Source organism: Engystomops pustulosus, chromosome 6 (assembly GCF_040894005.1).
Source record: "Engystomops pustulosus chromosome 6, aEngPut4.maternal, whole genome shotgun sequence".
Lineage (NCBI taxonomy): Eukaryota > Metazoa > Chordata > Amphibia > Anura > Leptodactylidae > Engystomops > Engystomops pustulosus.
In genome coordinates, this window is record NC_092416.1 from 184,597,982 (window position 1) to 184,620,730 (window position 22,749).

Below are 22,749 nucleotides of genomic sequence, written 5' to 3' on the forward strand. Positions count from 1 at the left end.
AAGGTTGGCGCCTCCTCGGTTGGTGCTGGAGCTGTTCTCACCCAGAAAGGGCCCAAAGGTTGAACCCTCACGTGCGGCTTCTTCTCTAAGACCTGCAGAGAGGAACTACTTTATTGGTGATCGGGAGCTTATGGCCATAAAACTTGCTTTGGAAGAGTGGCATTATCTTCTGGAGGGAGCTCTTCATCCAGTCAGTATCTATACTGATCACAAAAACCTCCTGTACCTCCAGACTGCTTAGTGTCTCAATCCACGACAGGCTTCCTGGTCCCTCTTCTTCTCCCGTTTCAATTTTTCGATACATTTCCGTCCTGCAGAGAAGAATGTTAAGGCCTATGCCCTCTATCGTGCCACTGACGTAATGGGGGAAGAACCCGTTCCTAGACACATTGTTCCTCCTGAACGTTGTTTGTTGTTGCTCCTGTGGACCTACGGCAGCTTCCTCCTGGCAAGACCTAAGTCCGATCCGCTCTACGGAGGAGGATATTAACTTGGGGACATTGCTCTAATATGGCTGTGCACCCTGGTGTGAAGAGATCTGTCGCTCTCATATCTCGTTTCTACTGGTGGCAAGATCTGGTCAAGGACGTTCGAGATTTTGAGAGTTCCTGTACTTTGTGTGCCCCTAACAAGTCATCACTTCTTAAGCCAGCAGGTCTGCTCCTGCTGTTGCCGATATCCAGTTGTCCGTGGACTAACATAGCCATGGACTTTATTATGGATCTCCCATCTTCTTCCAGTAATACAATCATTTGGGTGGTAAGAGATCAGTTTTCTAAGGTGTCCCACTTCATTCCTCTGCCTGGTCTACCTTCGTCTCCTCGTCTTGCTAGCCTGTTCCTTCCTCCATATCTTCCGGCTTCATGGACTTCCCCTGCACATTGTCTCAGACCATGGGGTCCAGTTTGTTTCCCATTTCTGGCAATCCCTGTGCGGTCAACTTTAAAGTGATGCTGGACTTCTCTGCGTACCCTCCACAGTCCAATGGGCAAATTGAGAGGGTTAATCAGACCCTGGGCTGCGGATATCTCCACCTAACAGGACGACTGGTCCACTCTGCTGCCATGGGCAGAATTCCCCTACAACTCTCTAGACTCGAGTCTGCCAGTGCCACTCCTTTCTTCGTTGGTTATGGACGACATCCACGCCCACCTCTTCCTCCCACCGTGTCTGTTGATGTTCCTGCCATAGAAGAGTTGGTAGAAGACCCGTCAATTTCTACTTCGGGCGTCCGGCCGAACCAAAACTCAGACCTCCCCCAGTTTTTTCTCCAGATGATAAAGTGTGGCTCTCCTACAGATATGTCCGGCTGAAGATTCCCAGCTATAAACTTGGGTCCTTTAGAGGTGCTGGAGCGCATCAATCATGTGGCCTATAAGCTGCTCCTTCCTCCCACCCACCATGCGCATCCCGAACTCCTTCCATGTCTCTCTCCGGAAGCCAGTCATCCTAAACCACTTCTCCCGACAAGTACCTCCTTCTGCTCCTGAGGCTGATGCCACCAATGTGTATGAGGTAAAAGAGGTCCTGTATATGAAGGCGGTCAGAGGGAAGCGGTTCTTTCTCGTCGTTTCAGTCCAGAGGAGAGGTCTTGGGAGCCTGAGGACAACATCCTGGGCCATGCCTTTGTGCAGAGGTTTCTTCAGACCATAAGGAGGGGGGGAACTTCACGGATCCTCCTGCAACCCATGTCCCGGGTTGCAGGCGCACCAGCAGCAGGGTCACTTACCCCGCCACACTCCAGTTGCGGTCTCCTCGCTCCAGCGCACGCTTCCCCTCCTCTTAGGGCGCGCACGTGCTGGGCGTCTGAGATTTAAAGGGCCAGCACACCACTAATTGGCGCTGGCCACCTGACAATCTATAAATAGCCAACCTCTTGCCTCATGCCCCGCCGGATCTTTGTGCCCTTATGCCATTGAGAAAGTGTTCACTGACTGTGTTTAAGCCGTTGTGACCTCCTGCTACATCCCCGACTCCGATCCTGTGCCGCCTGTCCTCACCTTCCGCCTGACAACTACTCCGGTGCCCTGCAGAAGAAAGAAGACGGGTGCAGATGCCTGAAGACGAGCTGCGCGGACATCGAGGGAGCAGCGCTACGCATCAGAGCCACCGGAGGGCGAGTATATAAGTTTTTGGGGTTTTTTTTAATGCTGGGCTCGCTATATACTACTGGGGGCAGGCTGTATACTACTGTGGGCGGCTGGGGTGACTCTATACTACTGGGGGCAGTGCTGTATACTACTGGGGGCAAGCTGTATACTACTGGGGGCAGGCTGGGCTGGCTGTAAACTACTGTGGGCAAGCTGGCTATATACTGGGGGGGGGGGGTCTGTGACCAATGCATTTCCCACCCTCAGCTTATACTCGAGTCAATAGGTTTTCCCAGTTTTTGGTGGTAAAATTAGGGGCCTCGGCTTATACTCGGGTCGGCTTATACTCAAGTATATACGGTACATAATTTTATGAATAAAATAATCCTCCACAGATCAGAGAAGATGTCATGAAGTCTTATATCCATCTACCTGATGATCCTGTGGGACATATTTCTCCTCTGAACAATCCTGTGGTAGAAGAAGAGGACTGGGACATCTCTCCGGTGATGTTCTCTTACTGGATCTACCTGTAGGAAACACATCCAGAGACTGAATTCCTTCTTTCCATACAGATAATGAAAGGACGTGTGGATTTAGTCCTGTCTATTACCTGCTGATGTGAGGGGCTGGTGGTCCTCCATCATGACGTCCTTGAGGTTGAAGTGTATTATTCTCTCTGACATCTTGACTCTGTCCATCGTTGACGGGCCAGTGAGGAAATTTTTCTGAAATGAAAATAATCAGAACCAGAGCCTTATTGCAAATCAGGAGGAACACTGTACCATGGCTCAGCTTAAAGGGGACCTACCACCACGATTCTACCTATAAAGGTAGAACGGGTGGTAGGTGGATAAATGGGACGTAAGGATAGCCCTTTTTGGGCTAATCCTTACGTCCCGGCTATCCTTTTGTAAACTTTAATCAGTTGATATGCTAATTTAATTAAGCGGCTACTGGGGCGTGGAGTAGCCGGACATGAGGCTACTAGTCGCGGCTACTCCACGCCCCAGTAGCCTTGTTCCTCCGCCTACCATGTAATCTTCGGCGCGCAGCACCTCGTAGCTGCGCGCCCTCGTCCGAGCACCCGGCGTCTGCGCATGCGCAGTAGCGCCGGCCTCGGAGCTACGGCCGCGCACCCGTAGGCCTGCGTCCTGCGCATGCGCAGAACGCAGGATATTCGCACGAGGGCGCGCAGCTACGAGGAAGATTACCCGGTAGGCGGAGGAACAAGGCTACTGGGGCGTGGAGTAGCCGCGACTAGTAGCCTCATGTCCGGCTACTCCACGCCCCAGTAGCCGCTTAATTAAATTAGCATATCAACTGATTAAAGTTTACAAAAGGATAGCCGGGACGTAAAGATTAGCCCAAAAAGGGCTATCCTTACGTCCCATTCATCCACCTACCACCCGTTCTACCTTTAGAGGTAGAATCGTGGTGGTAGGTCCCCTTTAAGCGCCGGTACTTGACAAAAGTGAAGCTATGGGCAATGTCTCCTCTGCCAAACCAATGGCAGCAGCAGGACACCACTGATTTACCCCAATCACTGTTAGTGCCGCACCGGCACCCCTTCTGTAGTACCCCTTATGCATGTCTGTCGAGATTGTGTCCATTTATTACTGTCACTATTGTATTTCATACTGTAATTGTTTCACCTTATGTCATGTTATGTGGTCTCGTTGTTTAAGGAACGAGCAACATGTAGGAACGCACCTCTCGTAGTGTATGTATGTAACTGTAACATTATGTCTGTCCTGTGTGTAACAACTGCCACAACACTATGTACAAAACTATTTCCCCCCAGGGGATCAATAAGGTTCTATAGTATTGTATCTTATCACAATAACATACAGATTTACCAGATAGATAGAAGTGAGGGGTCACTGATGCCCCAGTAATCCTTACAGACAACACCGGTGACTACATACATACCTCTGCCTGCAGAGCTGTGCTCCAGATATATGTGAGAGGGGGAAAGGATCTCTGATGGTGTCCCTATGTGTGGGAGGAGTCCGGCTTCAGGGGTGGAGAAGCTATAGGACCTGTGATGATGTCATAGTCATTTGATTATCCCTATGTAAGGGAGGAGTCCGGCTTCGGGGGTGGAGAAGCGATAGGACCTGTGATGATGTCATAGTCATGTGATTAGTCACATGTGTGGGGGGGAGTCAGACTCCAGGACATGTTACTAGAGGCAGGACTATCCCTGCTCCTCATGTGAGGAGAAGTTCCGACCAGGGATTAGACTGAAGGAAGCCCCACGTGGTGTAATAACGGACACCAATAGAACTATTGACTAAATATGAAATGAAATTGTTTGTTCCTTTACCGAACACAAAAAGCCCAGCGCGCCCCTTCTATTTATACAATAAGCAAATTACTGACAACACGTGGGAGGATCATTATATGAAATGAAAGATATTTATATACAGTTTTTTTTACCTTCTCTACTTTACCTGCAGGAGCAAACATGTTCTTGTGTACATGACAGACGTCTCCCTTATTGTCTTTATTTCATGGCTTGCACAAAATGTCTGTCAAGAACAAATCTCTCATACATATAAAGGGGGTGACGTGGAGAAGACCTGTTTCAACACCTAAGATGGGTCATTGAGAACACTCATGGTGATGGAGATCATGGTGTTCGACCTCCCACTGCAAAATTCTGCTTTCTGTCATGGGTGCCCCCGCGATCACACCTGTGCCCCTCTCCTTGGCGTGGCTCCCCCGACCTTCACTCACCTCTACACGCTCCTGCTCCCGGCTAGGCCGGACGCTCGCACCTGCTCCCTAGAGTGCGTGCACTGGCACTCAAAGATTTAAAGGGCCAGCGCACCGCTGATTGGCACTGGCCACTTCTGGGTTCTGATTTAAACCGGCAGCTCCCATCATTCCCTGCCGGATCTTTGAACTTTATGGTGAGAAGAGAAAACTTCCTGTTCCCTGTGCCTGTTCCTATCCTGTTCCTTGTTCCCGTTTCTGCTGATCTCCTGTTGCTGACCACGGACCTGAAATTTGCATCTCTGTCGCCAGCCCTGACAACCTGCCTGATCCTGACTATGATACTATCTCCTGAATTCGTACCTCGACCTTGGCTGCCACCGCGGGCTGGTTGCACCTGTGGAGCGACCTGGTGGCACCCTGCTGCAGCAAGTCCTTCCCATTTTTCTGCGGGCTCTGGTGAAGACCAAGTGCCACTTAAATTCCGGTCCCAGGTGTCGACTAGTACCATCTCCCGCGGTGGTCCAGGGGGTTTCGCTGACCCCGAGTCCTGACACTGTCTTTATATAATTTGTTAACACTGTTGCCTGAAATCTGTTATTTGTGTGTTGGTGCACCCATGGGTCCTGGGCTGTATGAATATTATAGCTCCCACATGTCTGGAATCACTTCCTACATCTGGTACTTGAATTGAGCTTTTTGGGGAATGGGGGATGCATCCTTTCTGCTTTTGTTTTCAATCTGCAGTTTCAGGACATTTGGAAAATGGCTCTTATGTACATGTGTATTGAGAGCATGAAGAAAATGACATGGCTTACATGGGTGAAAATTCGGTGGGTTGTTTGGGTGGCCATGGGCACCAGGCTACTGTCCAAATCACCTATATTTTGATCCACTACTGATGACATCCTGATATACTTGACTGATTTGAGATAGAAGGGAAAAAAATCCTTACAGCTTTTTCTGCAAAGAAAAAAAAAAACAAAAAACAGAACTGATGGTGATAAAACTCCCAAAGAGCAGAGATATCTGCTGGAAAGAGCTAAACATCCTGTAGTCATCTCCCCAAACCATGAGAACCTCCAGACTGACTGACGCGTTAACCCCCCATAAGCGAGATGGGCTGTGGTTTCTTACTTCTTGTTACATTCAGGACATAAAAAATTAGATGGCTGGGGCCTTATCACCATCATTTAAAAGTACTGACCTACACGACTGTTCAAGCTCGCATCCTTGATTTACACTCACTGGCCACTTTATTAGGTACACCATGCTAGTAACGGGTTGGACCCCCTTTTGCCTTCAGAACTGCCTCAATTCTTCATGGCATAGATTCAACAAGGTGCTGGAAGCATTCCTCAGAGATTTTGCTCCATATTGACATGATGGCATCACACAGTTGCCGCAGATTTGTCGGCTGCACATCCATGATGCGAATCTCCCGTTCCACCACATCCCAAAGATGCTCTATTGGATTGAGATCTGGTGACTGTGGAGGCCATTTGAGTCCAGTGACCTCATTGTCATGTTCAAGAAACCAGTCTGAGATGATTCTAGCTTTATGACATGGCGCATTATCCTGCTGAAAGTAGCCATCAGATGTTGGGTACATTGTGGTCATATAGGGATGGACATGGTCAGCAACAATACTCAGGTAGGCTGTGGCATTGCAACGATGCTCAATTGGTACCAAGGGGCCCAAAGAGTGCCAAAAAAATATTCCCCACACCATGACACCACCACCACCAGCCTGAACCGTTGATACAAGGCAGGATGGATCCATGCTTTCATGTTGTTGACGCCAAATTCTGACCCTAGCATCCGAATGTCGCAGCAGAAATCGAGACTCATCAGACCAGGCAACATTTTTCCAATCTTCTACTGTCCAATTTTGATGAGCTTGTGCAAATTGTAGCCTCAGTTTCCTGTTCTTAGCTGAAAGGAGTGGCACCTGGTGTGGTCTTCTGCTGCTGTAGCCCATCTGCCTCAAAGTCCGATGTACTGTGCGTTCAGAGATGCTCCTCAGCCTACCTTGGTTGTAACGGGTGGTGATTTGAGTCACTGTTGCCTTTCTATCAGCTCGAACCAGTCTGCCCATTCTCCTCTGACCTCTGGTATCAACAAGGCATTTCCGCCCACAGAACTGCCGCTCACTGGATGTTTTTTCTTTTTCGGACCATTCTCTGTAAACCCTAAAGATGGTTGTGCGTGAAAATCCCAGTAGATCAGCAGTTTCTGAAATACTCAGACCAGCCCTTCTGGCACCAACAACCATGCCATGTTCAAAGGCCTCAAATCACCTTTCTTCCCAATACTGATGCTCGGTTTGAACTGCAGGAGATTGTCTTGACCATGTCTACATGCCTAAATGCACTGAGTTGCCGCCATGTGATTGGCCGATTAGAAATTAAGTGTTAACGAGCAGTTGGACGGGTGTACCTAATAAAGTGGCCAGCAAATCTTATAAGGTATGGATAGAACTGGAGACTATACTTGCCCCAAGCCCTCTGCAATCCCTCCTTTACACACGAACACCACCTTTCAAAGCTCCCTTACGTCATGGAGCAGACCCTAAGGACTTAAAGAAAGCTACCTGAGCCTGCAACAGCCCTTTAGTGGTCTCGTCAACCTATCTGTGACCCCTCAGAGCCAATGATAGGCTTATTTTTCGCTGGTCTTTTTTTTTTCAACTGGTCTTGGCCTGCTGCAGGTGGGAATACTCACGACTACTCCACTTCTACTCATCCTTTAAATCTAGACTACACCTGCACAAAGACATCACCCAGTTTGAAAAGATGTGTATTGCCCCCTCGCCCACCTTCTGCAATATACGCCATCTACTTAGACAAATTGGGCGGAGGGTGACCCGCCCTATGTTGGTGCATGGGAACACGGGTCTCCTACATCCCGAGACAGGGCCAAATAATTTGAATTGTGCCATAAGCTCTCCATCTTTACCAAAGCACAAGAAACCAACTTCAAAAATTATTTCTAGGTGCTACTGGGTCCTGGCTACACTCCATTTGATTTCTCCTCTTGCCTAGCAGAGAGCTGGAGATGTAAGAAAGCCCACAGTGCAATGTTACATATCTGTTTGGAGCTACAAAATGACCCGCCACCCTTGCTTTTATCCATAATATCCCGCTCAATACCTTCAGTCAGATTGCGGTGCGTGTCCTGATCCCCAGGTTATGGAAAACTTACTATGGACATCCTCCGAGAAATATTATCACTCCAAAGAATAGAGGAGCTTACGGCATACAAACATGCTACGTTAGTAAAACAACTCCAGACTTGGGGTCCGTGGATGGCTTTTCACCGACCCCCCTGAGTTCACCTGAGCTAGTTGTCCCTTCCGCTCATCGATCAATCAAATAGCTGAACTACTTAATTCTATAGGTTCTTTCTCTTTTAGTACCCGTCCCCTCTCTTTCCATTGCACCCCCTTCTCTTATAGTAGATATGTTTTCTTGTATTGTTTCAGTTTCTTTTGTTATTGTCCACAGAGCGCATTTTCCTTGTGTTTCCCGACGTTTTCCGTTTTGCGGCGTATTTAACAGGGGATTTTGGTGCACACGATCGGATTTTGGCGCATCGTCACCGGCTTGCACGCGACACAAAGTGGGGGGCGGGCCATTGGACAACCCGACGGATTCGGACTACGCATGGGATTTAACATTTCGAATTGTGTCGCAAGACACGCACTCACATACACCGGGAAGAAGGTGATCTCTGATTTGGGAGTTCATTTGGGAAAAAGGCTTAAAGGGGAGGTTCTGGTATATTCAAGCTAACCTATAGCATTTCAGTATTTTATCACCTTTTCATGCCCTCTGCAAGGTTTTTTCTGATATACACGACTGCCTGCTGGAAATAAATGCAGTGTACAGTTTATGACTATGTATGTGTCATTCTTTGTGCCTGTTATCCCAGTGCTGTGAACAAAGATCTATAAATGTGGCAATCACCTTACACTTGTAGAAGGGCTGTTTGAGCCCTAGATCAAAAGATTTCAATAAAAGATCTGTAACAAATATGGCATTGCTGAGTTGGGCGTTACTAAAAATGGCAATTTGACCGTCGAGGTGAACTCCGCAGGAGTCCAGGTGGCCAGTGACCAGAATTGACAAAGAGCGCTCGGGGCAGCCTACTTTGGTCTGCCATGACTGTCACTTCTGTTTCACTGACCGGATGGACTGGAGAAGGTAATTTCTTTGTGTGATATAATATACTTTGCCTTTAACCCCTTAACGACCAGGCCTTTTTCTGTTTTTTCATTTCTATTTTTCACTCCCCACCATCAAAAATATATAACTTTTAATTTTTATTTCATGTAAATTTGCTCTGTGATGGCTTGTTTTCTACGTAACAAGTTACAGTTCATAGTGATTTACTATTCCATGCCGTGTACTGGGAAGCAGGAAAAAAATTCCAAATGCTGTGAAAATGGTGAAAAAACACATTTGCGCCGTTTTTTTGTAGGCTTGGATTTTACGGCTTTCACTGTGCACCCCAAATTACATGTCTACTTTATTCTTTTGGTTGGTACAATTATGGGGATACCGTATTTGTATAGACATTATAATGTTTTCATACATTTACAAAAATTAAAACATCCTTTACAAAAAATTTTTGGGGGATTTTGTCATCTTCTGGCGCCAATAACTTTTTCATACTTCGGACGTTTTCATTGCTATCATTTTTAGGACTGTACGACCTTTTGATCACTTCTTATTGATTTTTTAATATTTTTCAAAATGGCAAAAAAGTGCATTTTTGACTTTGGGCGCCATTTTCAGTTATGGGGTTAAACGCAGTGATAAAACGTTATTATTTTCATAGATCGGGCATTATCTAATGTGTTTATGATTTTTACTGTTTATTTTTATATCAGTTCTAGGAAAAGGGGGGGGGATTAGAATTTTTAATATTTTATTAATTTTTTACCTTTTTTAAACTCTGCGGTACTTTAACCCTAGATGGTCAGATTTTTCCTACCATATACTGCAATACTACTGCATTGCAGTATATGGCGTTTTTGCATATGATTCATTACAATGAGCTCATTGTAACGAATCTGCAGTAACCATGCAGCCTCGGGTCTGATGAAAACCCGAGGCTGTCATTGCAACTGATTGCTGCCCCCCAATGATGTTCGGGGGAGCGACAATCTGAAGAAAGATGGCGGCGCCCATGTGGCGGCAGAGAAAAGGTTAACACCCGCAATCGGTGCAAGCACCGACCGCGGGTGATAGCGATGGGTCTTTGCTGCAATATTGCAGCAAAGCCCATCTCTGTATGAAGAAGGCTCAGTCCGTGAGCCCTCTTCATACAACCTTCATAGCTCTACGGCGGATATATCCGTCGCAGAGCGTGAAGGGGTTAAACGTCCATATATGAAAGTACGCTCACTATAATTGTGGAAAAGAACCACTTGTAATGTGATTGAACAGTGAAGGACAGTCAGACAGTCTATGATGTTAGCTGAAGCTGTGAGATGGGAAAAAGGAAGTAATCCTTAGATGTCCAGATGTCTGCAGTGCTAAAGTGGGAGATATTGGGGCACATTTGCTAAGGGTCCGCGGACCACGGTTCTATCGGGTTTCCCGAATATTTCCTTTTAACGCCGAATTGCCTCGGGTTTTTGGTGCACGCGATCGGATTGTGACGCACTGGCGCTGGCTTGCATGCGACACAAATCGGGGGGCTTGCCGTTGGACAAACTGACTGATTCAGACAGTGGAATTTAAAAACGAAAAATGTGATGCAAGATGAAGCACTTACATGCACCAGGAAGAAGAAGGTGAACTCCGGCGGACCTCAGCGGGGAAGCGGCACATGAAGGAAATTGGACGGACAAGTTTAGTGGATCGCCGTCGTTCAACGCACAGTGGGATCGCAACAGGATCGGGCAAGTAAATTTACCCCATTCTGTTGTCATTGTCATAGTATCTGTCATTTGGGTTTCCCACAGAAGTGAGTCTCAGAGACCTGTCCCAGCCTGGTGTGCGTTCCACTCCCTTGGGAGTCTGAACGGTCTCATAGGACTGTAAAAAATAACAGAGTCTGAAGGACAGCGACTTGGGGAGTCAGTCTGTGGGCAGTCTAATCTTTACTGTGTTAACATCACTAGGGGATTGCGATGTGAGAATTTTCTTTCCTGGGAAAATCCCTTCAAATTCTCTCCACATCAAAAACTTTGAAATGTCCCTTATCTCTTTCTTCAGGGGAAACTACATTATTTCTGGACTTCTGTCACTCTGTTCTGGTCCATCTATCAAACCCAGAGGCTCTAAGTGTCTGGAAATCTGATCAGGTTTCTCAAGGAATTTTCTGAGATATCCAAAACCTTCAAAACTTCACTAGTACTTCTTTTTACACCACAATGCTACCAGCCCTTATGTTCCATTATGTCAACATTGCACTTTTCCATCAGTCCTACATAACTCTCACCCTCAACAACCAACTGTCTGCTTACATCAAGTCAATCTTCTGTCTGTTCATCTTTCCCTTCATGTGTGACACAATCTGAGTTGCTTTCCTTGGTCCGCAGTGCCCTTCAGTCACCTTACTCTGCTCACTACCCGTCACAAAATGTCAAATACTACAATGCTGTCAAAGGAACCTGTCCCCACAGACTCAAGAGGGTTTCACAACGGATGCCGACACCTCGATTTACTGACCCCCCAAAAACTGAGACACCTGAGACTTTCACAGAGGAGTCTGAGTCACTGCCCTCATTTTAACCCCTTACTTTACTATTTTACTCAGTTCCATTGCTGTTTTAGCTTTATCACTCTCTAGGCTGGTTAGTGTAATATTCCGGGGTGTGGGCGGGGCCTCTCTGAGCAGACACGTTACTGCATTATCCATCTAGTTCTGTGGGGTGACAATGTGGTTACATCAGGGTACAGGTGTATATACAATTTGATCTGGCTTCTGTACTAAGACACTGAAACAGAGATCGAGATGAGACCCATCAGAGATGCATGGTGCCAATTACACATAGGCTGACAGACTTTTACAATGTTACACTGCTCTAACAGCACATTGTAATGAAGGGGTTAAAAAGTAATAGCCTCGGGTATTCGGAAGACCCGAGGCTACCATGGAGACGGATCACCGCTCCGCGATGACGTCACGGGGAGCGGCGATCCCAGGTAAGATGGCGGCAAAGCAAAGGCTTACCGGCTGTGGAGAAGGCTTAGCCCGTGAGCCCTCTCCATGTCGTGTACTCACAGCGGCGGTCGGGTCGCGAACCGGTTAAGTGGTAAAACTATCTGCCTGAAAACGCAATGATTTCGATTTTTGAAAATGGCAAATTTTTTTTTTAATTCAGCATTTTTCTTTTTTTTTTTAAATAAACGCAAAACTTATCATCCCAATCTCAGAATCACTTTGATAAGTAACAGTGTCCAAAAGTTATAACCATATAAAGCGACGCAAGTCAGAATCCAAAAAATGGCGCTGAGCCTTAAAGAGTTACCGTCATTTCAAAAAACTTTTTATATGTTGTAGGACTGGGAATTTAAAGCCTTTTTGCAATTGCATTGGTTACCCGAATCTTGCTCTTTGCACCTGTATGAAGCAGCTTTCTCCCTGGTATCAGCCTCTCTCAGCAGTCCCTCAGATGGCTGTTGCTATACTCTCTCCGTAGTGATCATTTACATATTAGCCCCGCCCCCTCTCCCCGCTCTGCACATTGCATGCACTGATAGAAATCCTGTCAGAGATTCACCTCAGATTCTCCAGCACAAGTCCTGCTCCTGTCTGACCACAAACCATCCAGGTGAGATCACTCCTGTGCTGCCAGGAGACTTGTCCACACTAAATCATTACACAAATGACACATAAACTAATTTCTAACCAGCACCATTGTCCAGCTCACTATACACACAACCAATCCAGTCAGAAATAGTGCCTGGTGTGATATATACATATACAGTGTATAGAGATGTGTCTATCTATCTATCTCCTATCTATCTATCTATCTATCTATCTATCTCCTATCTATCTCCTATCTCTATCTATATATCTCCTATCTATCTATCTCCTATCTATCTATCTATCTATCTATCTATCTATCTATCTATCCATCTCCTATCTATCTATCCATCCATCTATCTATCTCCCTATGTATCTATCTATCCATCTATCTATCTCCTGTCTATCTATCCATCTCCTGTCTATCTATCTATCTATCTATCTATCTATCCATCTCCTATCTATCTATCCATCTATCCATCTTATATCTATCCATCTATCTCCTATCTATCTATCTCCTATCTATCTATCTATCTATCTATCATCTATCTACCTATCTATCATCGATAGATGATATATAGATAGGTATATGATAGATAGGAGATAGATATGAGATAGATAGATAGATGGATAGATAGATAGATAGATAGGAGATAGATAGATAGATAGAAAGATTATTTAATATGAGTTAGGATATATTTCATATCTTTGTTATTTTATTTATCTCATACCACTAGAAACTAGAAATATCTGTATATAGATGTGTGTAGTAACATTGGGGAAATGTATTAGTTACCGCAGCAGCCTCCATTACCATAATCTGCAGACGGCCCCTGTGTACACTGGTTCAGTATCAGTGGGTGTGTCCATGCTCAAGCTGCTCATTGGTCAGGAGACAGGCTCCGCCCCTCAATCTTACTGAATGTGTATTTTCGTAGCGCTGCATGGTTGCTATGGAGAATAACAGCTATTAAATGGCGGCTTGTGGGCAAAATACTGGGAGGAACGATTCACATGGACACTTGGAGCAGAATTATGATTTGCTCAGAATGACGGTTACACTTTAAGCTATAATATAGCTGCATCCTGAAGGGGTTAAGCATATATCCTGGTCTCGTTTCCATAATATTTCAATAAAGATTTTAAATTATTAAAAAGCAAAAAACTACAGACCAATTGTACGAGCCGAAACATATCATAGACCGGTCTTGTATGTCGTCTCAGTATCCAGCTTACCCGAGGGACATGTGTATGAGGAATATTGTTGTTTGCGCTTCCAAAAGGCAGAAAAATCTTGGGGTCAAAATAATAAAAAAAAAGGTCCCTCTGGACTTTGTTACTGATCTGCCAATATAATCCAGAAGTTCTAGTGCTTGGGTGGCAGATGATAGGTTCTCTATGGCGGCCTAATAGCACTCTTTAAGGGACATCTACCACCAGGATGAAGGTTTGTAAACCAAGCACACTGACATACTGTTGTGTTTCCCCTCTGGCAAAAAGGATTTCAAAATTATGCAAATGAGCCTAAGGGACTCCAGGTTCCATAGGTGATAATGGAGCATGGTGCCCATCAGCCTCATTTGCATAATTTTTAAAGACTTTTTGTTCATAAAAACAAGGCCATAGGAAGCTAAAAGAAGAGCAGATCCTGCCAGAGGGGGCGCACACCAGTATGTCAGTGTGCTTGGTTTACAAACCTTCATCCTGGTGGTAGATTTCCTTTAAGCTGTTGGATTTCAAGTTGGACTTCTCATTATTCTATCAACCTCAGACTACAGGAGAAGTGGAGCAAGTGAACTGCATTTTTGGCAGCCTGTGCTCCATGTAGTGTCACTTTTGCACTGCTATCAATCCTGAGATGCCTCAGCAGGAAATGTGGAAAAGCCTCAGCACTACATCAGAAAATACTGTCAGGGCCAAGTCCATCCCTAGTGTTAAGGTGTATAATGAAGTTATTTCTGATTTCTTCAGCCGCTATAAAGAGAGACCAAGCTGTCTGTTTCATCATCATAATTTCTTTAAAGATGGAACCGACATCTGTGATCTGTGGCCAAAACAATTCCCCCCCACCTCCCCCCGATTTATTACACGGATTCGGCTTTACCACTGTGTGAGAACGTCTGATGGTAAACAAGACTTGATTTCTGAGAAAAACATTTCCCGCAATCTAAACATGAATATGGCTTCTCCCCTGTGTGAGTTCTCAGATGTCGATCAAGATCTGATTTCTGGGCAAAACATTTCCCACATTCTGAACATGAAAATGGCTTCTCCCCCGTGTGAATTCTCTGATGTCTAACAAGATTTTCGGCACCTGAAAAACATCTCCCACATTCTGAACATGAAAATGGCTTCTCTCCTGTGTGAATTCTCTGATGTATAACAAGACTTCTAATGGTTAGAAACCATTTCTCACATTCTGAACATGGAAATGGCTTTTCCCCTGTGTGAGTTCTCCGATGTCTTGCAAGTACTGATTTCTGGCTAAAACCTTTTCCACATTCAGAACATGAAAATGGCTTCTCACCTGTGTGAATTCTCTGATGTCTAACAAGATATCTAATGGCTAGAAAACATTTCCCACATTCTGAACAAGTAAAGGTCTTCTCCCCTGTGTGAATTCTCCAATGTCTTGCAAGATCCGATTTCTGGTTAAAACCTTTTCCACATTCCGAACATGAAAATGGCTTCTCACCTGTGTGAGTTCTCTGATGGCTAACAAGATATCAAATGGCTAGAAAACATTGCCCACATGCTGTACATGAATATGGCTTCTCTCCTGTGCGAGTTCTCTGATGTCTAACAAGAACTGATTTCTGGTTAAAACCTTTTCCACATTCTGTACATGAAAATCGCTTCTCCCCCGTGTGAATACTTTAATATCTAATATTTGCTTTCGCTGTATAAGATTTGCTTTCGCTGTATAACATTTCCCACATTCTGAAGATATAAGTTGCTGTTCCTCTGTAGAACTTCTCTGAAACACAGGAACACTAATTTGATTACCATAATCTAAACTTATCATAACGTTCTTTCCAGTTCCTAATGATTCTGTAGATGGAACCAATTTAATAGGATCAGGCGATGGATTGGTCCTGTGAAGGTCTGAGGATTCATCTGGGATGTTGTCCTGCTCTTCGGATGTATCTTCTGTCATATAAGGTTCCTCTGCTTCAGATTCTGATATCATATGTTCCTCTGAGCTCTTGGTACAGTCATCTGCAAAAAATGAACATTGGCTGTGAGAAAACTCTCTCCTGCTTACCATAAGGTTCTGTATTATTACTGATGTAACATCTCAGCCTCTTCCTCCGAGGTCCTGGTGAGCAGTATTCCTGACCCTCATAGCTTCCACCTTCCAGCTTTTCTCAGTCTATGTCTCCATGTTCTGTATTGTGTTATCACTCGTCTCTGCTTTATCTAGTGGTTACTACTCACCTGGGCAGTTACCTGTAGGAATCTCCTCCTTACATCGCTCATCGCCCCTCACATATGTCTCTGGGGCAGGAATATTCTTCACATCTTCACCTTGATACACAAACTGAGGAACAAATATTGTAAGAAGTCACCAGAAGATGGAGAAGTCACAGAGGAGGATTTAGACAATAAGGAAAAATCAGTAATTTATAACTACAGGAGGACAGGAGAAGTTATCTGAGACACATAGCTACAGGTCTCCACCATAAATCCAACATATTGAGAACAATCTCCAGCTCTGCCACTAAGACTAAATTCTCACTACTGTTCCTTCGCTCTGTTAAAAAAGTAAAAAAAGGAGATTTATTGGAGGAACGTATCAGCTAAAATCCCATTGTCATCAATATAAATGTAATGTCATCCGTCATGGTCAATTTTGTCATGGATTCGTTATTCATGCATTTTTTTTGTCAGGCTTCAGGGGTGGTGGACCCCCTTGACCACCGTGGGCGGTGACACAAGCCGACACCTGGGACTGGAATCTAAGTGGCACCCGGTTTTCACCAGAGCCAGCCGCAAAGTGTTCCACAGGTGCAACTTGTCCGCAGTGGCAGCCAAGGACGAGGTAGAAAGTTAGCAGCAAATTCGTGATCAAGGACAGACAGGAGGTCAAGAGAGGGACAAAGGATCAGGGTCAGAGACGGAGCAGGAAGTCAGGGTAGGCAGCGGAGGAGCGTAAACAGGAACAGGTCCGGGGTCACAACGGGGAATCCAATCACAAGCACTAGGCACAGGACAAAGCTTTCTCCAAAGCATATAGCACAATTAGACAATTTAATGACTGTAATAAACCTCCTCAGATCAGAGAAGATGTCATGGAGTCTTATCTCCATCTACCTGATGATCCTGTGGGACATATTTCTCCTCTGAACAATCCTGTGGTAGAAGAAGAGGACTGGGACATCTCTCCGGTGATGTTCTCTTACTGGATCTACCTGTAGGAAACATCCAGAGACTGAATTCCTTCTTTCCATACAGATAATGAAAGGACGTGTGGATTTAGTCCTGTCTATTACCTGCTGATGTGAGGGGCTGGTGGTCCTCCATCATGACGTCCTTGAGGGTGAGGTTTATTATTCTCTCTGACATCTTGACTCTGTCCATCGTTGACGCGCCATTGTGGAAATTTTTCTGAAATGAAAATAATCAGAACCAGAGCCAAATCAGGAGGATCTCTGTACCATGGCTCAGCTTAAGCGCCGGTACTTGGCAAAAGTGAAGCTACGGGCAATGTCTCTTCTGCCAAACCAATAGCAGCAGCAGGACACGACTGATTTACCCCAATCACTGTTAGTGCCGCACCGGCACCCCTTCTGTAGTACCGCTTATGCATGTCTGTTGAGATGGTGTCCATTTGTTACTGTCACTATTGTATTTCGTACTGTAATTGTTTCACCTTATGTCATGTAATGTGGTCTCGTTGACCTTCATTGTCCTGTAAACGTTTAAGGAACTAGTAACATGTAAGAACGCGTCTCTCGTAGTGTATGTATGTAACTGTAACATTACGTCTGTCCTGTGTGTAACAACTGCCACAACACTATGTACAAAACTATTTCCCCCCAGGGGATCAATAAGGTTCTATAGTATTGTATCTTATCACAATAACGTACAGTGATACAATTACTGTAAACATTTTACCAGATAGATAGAAGTGAGGGATCACTGATAAATGTCCCCCCGGTAATCCTGACAGACAACACCGGTGACTACATACATACCTCCGCCTGCAGAGCTGTGCTCCAGATATATGTGAGAGGGGGAAAGGACCTGTGATTATGTCATAGTCATGTGATCATCCCTATGTGTGGGAGGAGTCCGGCTTTGGGGGTGGAGAAGCTATAGGACCTGTGATGATGTCATAGTCATGCATAGCTCCCAACCGTCCCGCTTTTGACGGGACAGTCACGGTTTTTCAGACCTGCCCCGCTGCCCCGGATAGATAAGATAATGTCCCGATAAGCTCTGCATTGTCCCGGAACAACTGGCTTGTGGTCCCGACACAATGCAGAGCGGAGAACACGCGGCAGGAGCTGCAGGTTGTAGTGTTTATTATACCTGGCAGTGCGGAGTCTTCTGCCTCCTCAGTGCAGGCTCCGCCCCCAGTGTCAGTCTCTGCCGGGGGATGACACAGAGTGGAGACACAATCTCCCGGGTCACAGCAGCAGGAGATGAGCTGATATGGGGCACAGTGTGAGACGTCTCCTCTGCAGCTCCGTTCAGTTGTCGGGTCACAGAGATGACAGAGGGAGAGATGTCTGACACCAGGGCTGCAGGTGGGAGCAGCCTCACAAGTAAGAAGTAATCCTGCTCTGTACTCCATGTGCTCTGACTCCTCTTATTCCTGCTCCGTGCTGTGTCCTCTCTTCCCCCACATTTAACCCTCTGTTGACTGAGGGCTCCACAGGAGACACCAATAAATAACTGAATAGGTGACTGCCACTTATGTCATAGTGTAACATGTCAGTGTATGATGGAGTACATGTGTCTATGTGTGACTAGAGTGTATTTATATGTGTATGTGTAACCTGAAGGGGTTGTTATGGAGATCAGCTATTAACCCAATACCACTGACTGGAGTAACAGTACGTCAGCAGGAGGCAAGGGGGTATGGAGAGGGGTCACAGACAGAGCGTTCTCCATACAGCAGGGATAAGTATTGCAGCTAACGCCCCAAATTGGTGCGAGCAAGGAGGACAGGGTTGGCTGGGACAATAGGATGAGGCTGGAGGATGCTGGGGGACAATAGGATGAGGCTGGAGGATGCTGGAGGACGATAGGATGAGGCTGGAGGATGCTGGGGGACAATAGGATGAGGCTGGAGGATGCTGGAGGACAATAGGATGAGGCTGGAGGACAATAGGAGGATGCTGGGAGGACAATAGGATGAGGCTGGAAGATGCTGGAGGACAATAGGATGAGGCTGGAGGATGCTGGGGGACAATAGGATGAGGCTGGAGGATGCTGGGGGACAATAGGATGAGGCTGGAGGATGCTGGGGGACAATATGATGAGGCTGGAAGATGCTGGAGGACAATAGGATGAGGCTGGAGGACAATAGGAGGATGCTGGGAGGACAATAGGATGAGGCTGGAAGATGCTGGAGGACAATAGGATGAGGCTGGAAGACAATAGGAGGATGCTGGGAGGACAATAGGATGAGGCTGGATGATGCTTGGGGACAATAGGATGAGGTTGGAAGATGCTGGGGACAATAGGATGAGGCTGGAGGATGTTGGGGACAATAGGATGAGGCTGGAGGATGCTGGGGACAATAGGATGAGGCTGCTGGGGACAATAGGATGAGGCTGGAGGATGCTGGGGGATAATAGGATGAGGCTGGAGGATGCTGGGGGACAATAGGATGAGGCTGGAGGATGCTTGGGGACAATAGGATGAGGCTGGAGGATGCTGGAGGACAATAGGATGAGGCTGGAGGATAATAGGATGAGGCTGGAGGATGCTGGAGGACAATAGGATGAGGCTGGATGATGCTTGGGGACAATAGGATGAGGCTGGAGGATGCTGGGGGACAATAGGATGAGGCTGGATGATGCTGGGGGACAATAGGATGAGGCTGGATGATGCTGGGGGATAATAGGATGAGGCTGGAGGATGCTTGGGGACAATAGGATGAGGCTGGAGGATGCTTGGGGACAATAGGAAGAGGCTGGAGGATGCTGGGGGATAATAGGATGAGGCTGGAGGATGCTGGGGGATAATAGGATGAGGCTGGAGGATGCTGGGGGATAATAGGATGAGGCTGGAGGATGCTGGGGGACAGTAGGATGAGGCTGGAGGATGCTGGGGACAATAGGATGAGGCTGGAGGATGCTGGGGGACAGTAGGATGAGGCTGGAGGACAGGAGGTTGCTGGGGAACAGTAGGATGAGGCTGTGTGACAGGAGGATGAGGCTTCGGACAGGAGAAGGCTGGAGGACAGGATGAGGATAGAGGAGGGAGGGACTGGAGGACAGGAGCAGGAGACTGGAGGACGGGAGAAGGAGGCTGTAGGACAGGATGAGGATGGAGCGGGCTGGGGAACAGGAGAAGGATAGATGACAGAGGGGCTGGGGGACAGGAGGAGGATGGTAGGAGGTGGCTGGGGGACGGGTGCAGGAGGCTGGGGGACAGGAGGCCACAGGGGGAGGAGGCTGGGGGACAGGAGGGCACAGGGGGAGGAGGCTGGGGGACAGGAGGCCACAGGGGGAGGAGGCTGGGGGACAGGGGGAGGAGGCTGGGGGACAGGAGGCCAAGGGGGGGAGGCTGGAGGACAAGATGCCACAGGATGAAGAGGCTGGAGGACAGGGGCCTACAGGAGGAGGCTGTGGGACAGGAGAAGGATAGTGGACAGGGGGCCTGATGGACAGGAGGAGGATGCTGGAGGACAGGAGGAGGATGCTGGAGGTGGAGGCTGGGGGACAGGAGGAGGTTGCTGAAGGAGGAGGAGGATAGGGGACAGTGTGGGCTGGAGGATAAGAGGAAGCTGGGGGACAGCAGGAGGAGACTGGAGAACAGGAGGAGAATAGAGTACAGAGAGGCTTGAGGACAGGAGGAGGATGGGAGGAGGTGGCTGGGGGATGGGAGAAGGAGGCTGGAGCAAAGGGGCCACAGGAGGAGGCTGGAGGAAAGGAGGCCACAGGAGGAGGCTGGAGGAAAGGAGGCCACAGGAGGAGGCTGGAGGAAAGGAGGCCACAGGAGGAGGCTGGAGGAAAGGAGGCCACAGGAGGAGGCTGGAGGACAGGAGGAGGATAGAGAACAGGGACCACTACATGTGAGGAGGGGTGGGGGTAGGAGTACAGATAGGATTATGTGTAAGTTTGGGGAGATAAATATAAGTGCAAAACCAAATGTAAAGGGAGGATAAAATTAAAGGGGGGTTTTGTATGTTGCAGAGTTGCATTAGGGGTATTTTACGGGTCCATGGGGGGGGGGGTTGGGCAAAGTTAGGGGCATCGTACTGTGGACTATGCCAGTAGGTGGGGAAATGGGTGTGGTTTAGAAAAAGGGGGAGGGGCTTTTGTCCCTCTTTCTCTCGACCAAAAGTTGGGAGGTATGGTCATGTGATTAGTCACATGTGTGGGAAGATTCCGGCTATCCCTGTTAGAGACTATCCCTGATCCTCATGTGAGGAAAAGTTCCGACCAGCGATTAGACTGATGGAAGCCCCACATGGTGTAATAATATACACCAATAGAACTATTGATTAAATAGAAAATTAAAGTGTCTTTTTCTATACCGAACACAAAAACCCCAGCGCGCCCCTTCTATTTCTCATCCACATTAGAGGGGTGCGACGTGGAGAATACCTGTTTCAACACCTAAGATGGGTTATTGAAAACACTTGGTCATGGTGTTAGACCTCCCACTGCAATACTTCTGCTGTATTTCCAGAATTTGTTAACACAGTTGCCTGAAATCTGTTATTCTGTTTGGTGGTGCACCCATGGGTCCTGGGCTGTATGAATATTATAGCTCCCACATGTCTGGAATCACTTCCTACATCTAGTATTTGAATTGAGCTTTTTGGGGAATGGGGAATGCGCCTCTCCTGCGGACACTTCAGGACATTTGGAAAACCTTCAAAGGTCCTGAAATGGCTGTTATGTACATGTGTATTGAGAGCATGAAGAAACGTACATGGCTTACATGGGTGAAGGTTAGAGATGAGTTCGCCCGCCCAAGAAGATGTTATCTCGCAGCGTTTAGATTTTTGGCGGCCAGAAACAGAGCCAATCACAAGCCAGGAGACTACAGTACACCCAGCATCACGTGGTACACTTACATGTCGATAGCAGTGGTTGGCTGGCCTGATCAGGTGACCCTAGAATAGACTAGCCCCTGCCCGCGCTGCTCGGATCATTCTCTGTCTGGATGCCGTTAGGGAGAGAGCTGCTGCTGGTCAGGGATAGCGTTAGGGTGTTCTATTAGATTACTGTTAGGCAGGAGTGATTCTCCAAGATCCTTACTGTTAGGCAGGAGTGATTCTCCAAGAACCCAACAGCCCTTGGTAGGGCTTTTCAAAAGTTAAAGTGACACACTCAGTCACAGCACAAAATCCACAGCACGAGGACGTGGTCGTCCAATTACTGCAGGGGTCAGAGGCCATGGTCCTTGGCGGGGTGAGACACCACCTGCTGATGAGGGAGCAGGGGAACGCCGCAGAGCTACACTCCCTAGCTTCATGTCTCAAGTTACTGGGACTCGTGGTAGAGCACTGTTGAGGCCAGAACAGTGCGAACAGGTGATGTTGTGGATTGCGGACAATACTTCAACTAATTTGTCCACCAGTCAGTCTTTCACGCAGTCCACCCATGTTACCCAAGTGAGCACTCCTCCAGCTCCTCCACCTCAACCTCCTTCCCCCAGTCTGCCCCCTCCCAGGAAAATTTGGAATTTGAGCCGACATACTCTGAGGAATTGTTTTCTGGACCCTTCCCAGAGTCACAAACCACTTGTCCGGTTGCTGCTGAGCTCTTTCCCGATGCCCAGGTTTTCCACCGGTCGCAGTCTGTGGGTCATGATGACAGTCTTGACGTAGTGGAAGAATGTGAAGAGGTGTCGGACGATGAGGAGACACAGTTGTCAGACAGTGGTGAAGTTGTTGTCAGGGCAGGAAGTCCGAGGGGGGAGCAGACTGAGGGATCAGAGGATGATGAGGTGACAGACCCAAGCTGGGTTGTTAGGCCGGGTGAAT

The 22,749-nt window shown here is 47.1% G+C and overlaps 1 protein-coding gene and 1 pseudogene across 1 annotated transcript in view; both read right to left on the bottom strand.

The window, feature by feature from the left end:
• Window positions 1-4,130, bottom strand: part of LOC140065391 (uncharacterized) — a 59,617-nt gene extending 55,487 nt beyond the window's left edge. Inside the window, exons 1-2 of the mRNA XM_072112999.1 lie at window positions 4,023-4,130; window positions 2,704-2,818 (exon numbers count right to left, since the gene is read on the bottom strand). Coding sequence (XP_071969100.1) covers window positions 2,704-2,791 — 88 coding nt within the window. The 5' untranslated portion in view covers window positions 2,792-2,818; window positions 4,023-4,130. The remainder of the gene's footprint in view (window positions 1-2,703; window positions 2,819-4,022) is intronic.
• A 9,484-nt stretch (window positions 4,131-13,614) lies between these two features.
• On the bottom strand, window positions 13,615-15,765 carry LOC140066026 (uncharacterized; annotated as a pseudogene).
• Between the last annotated feature and the right edge of the window lie 6,984 nt (window positions 15,766-22,749).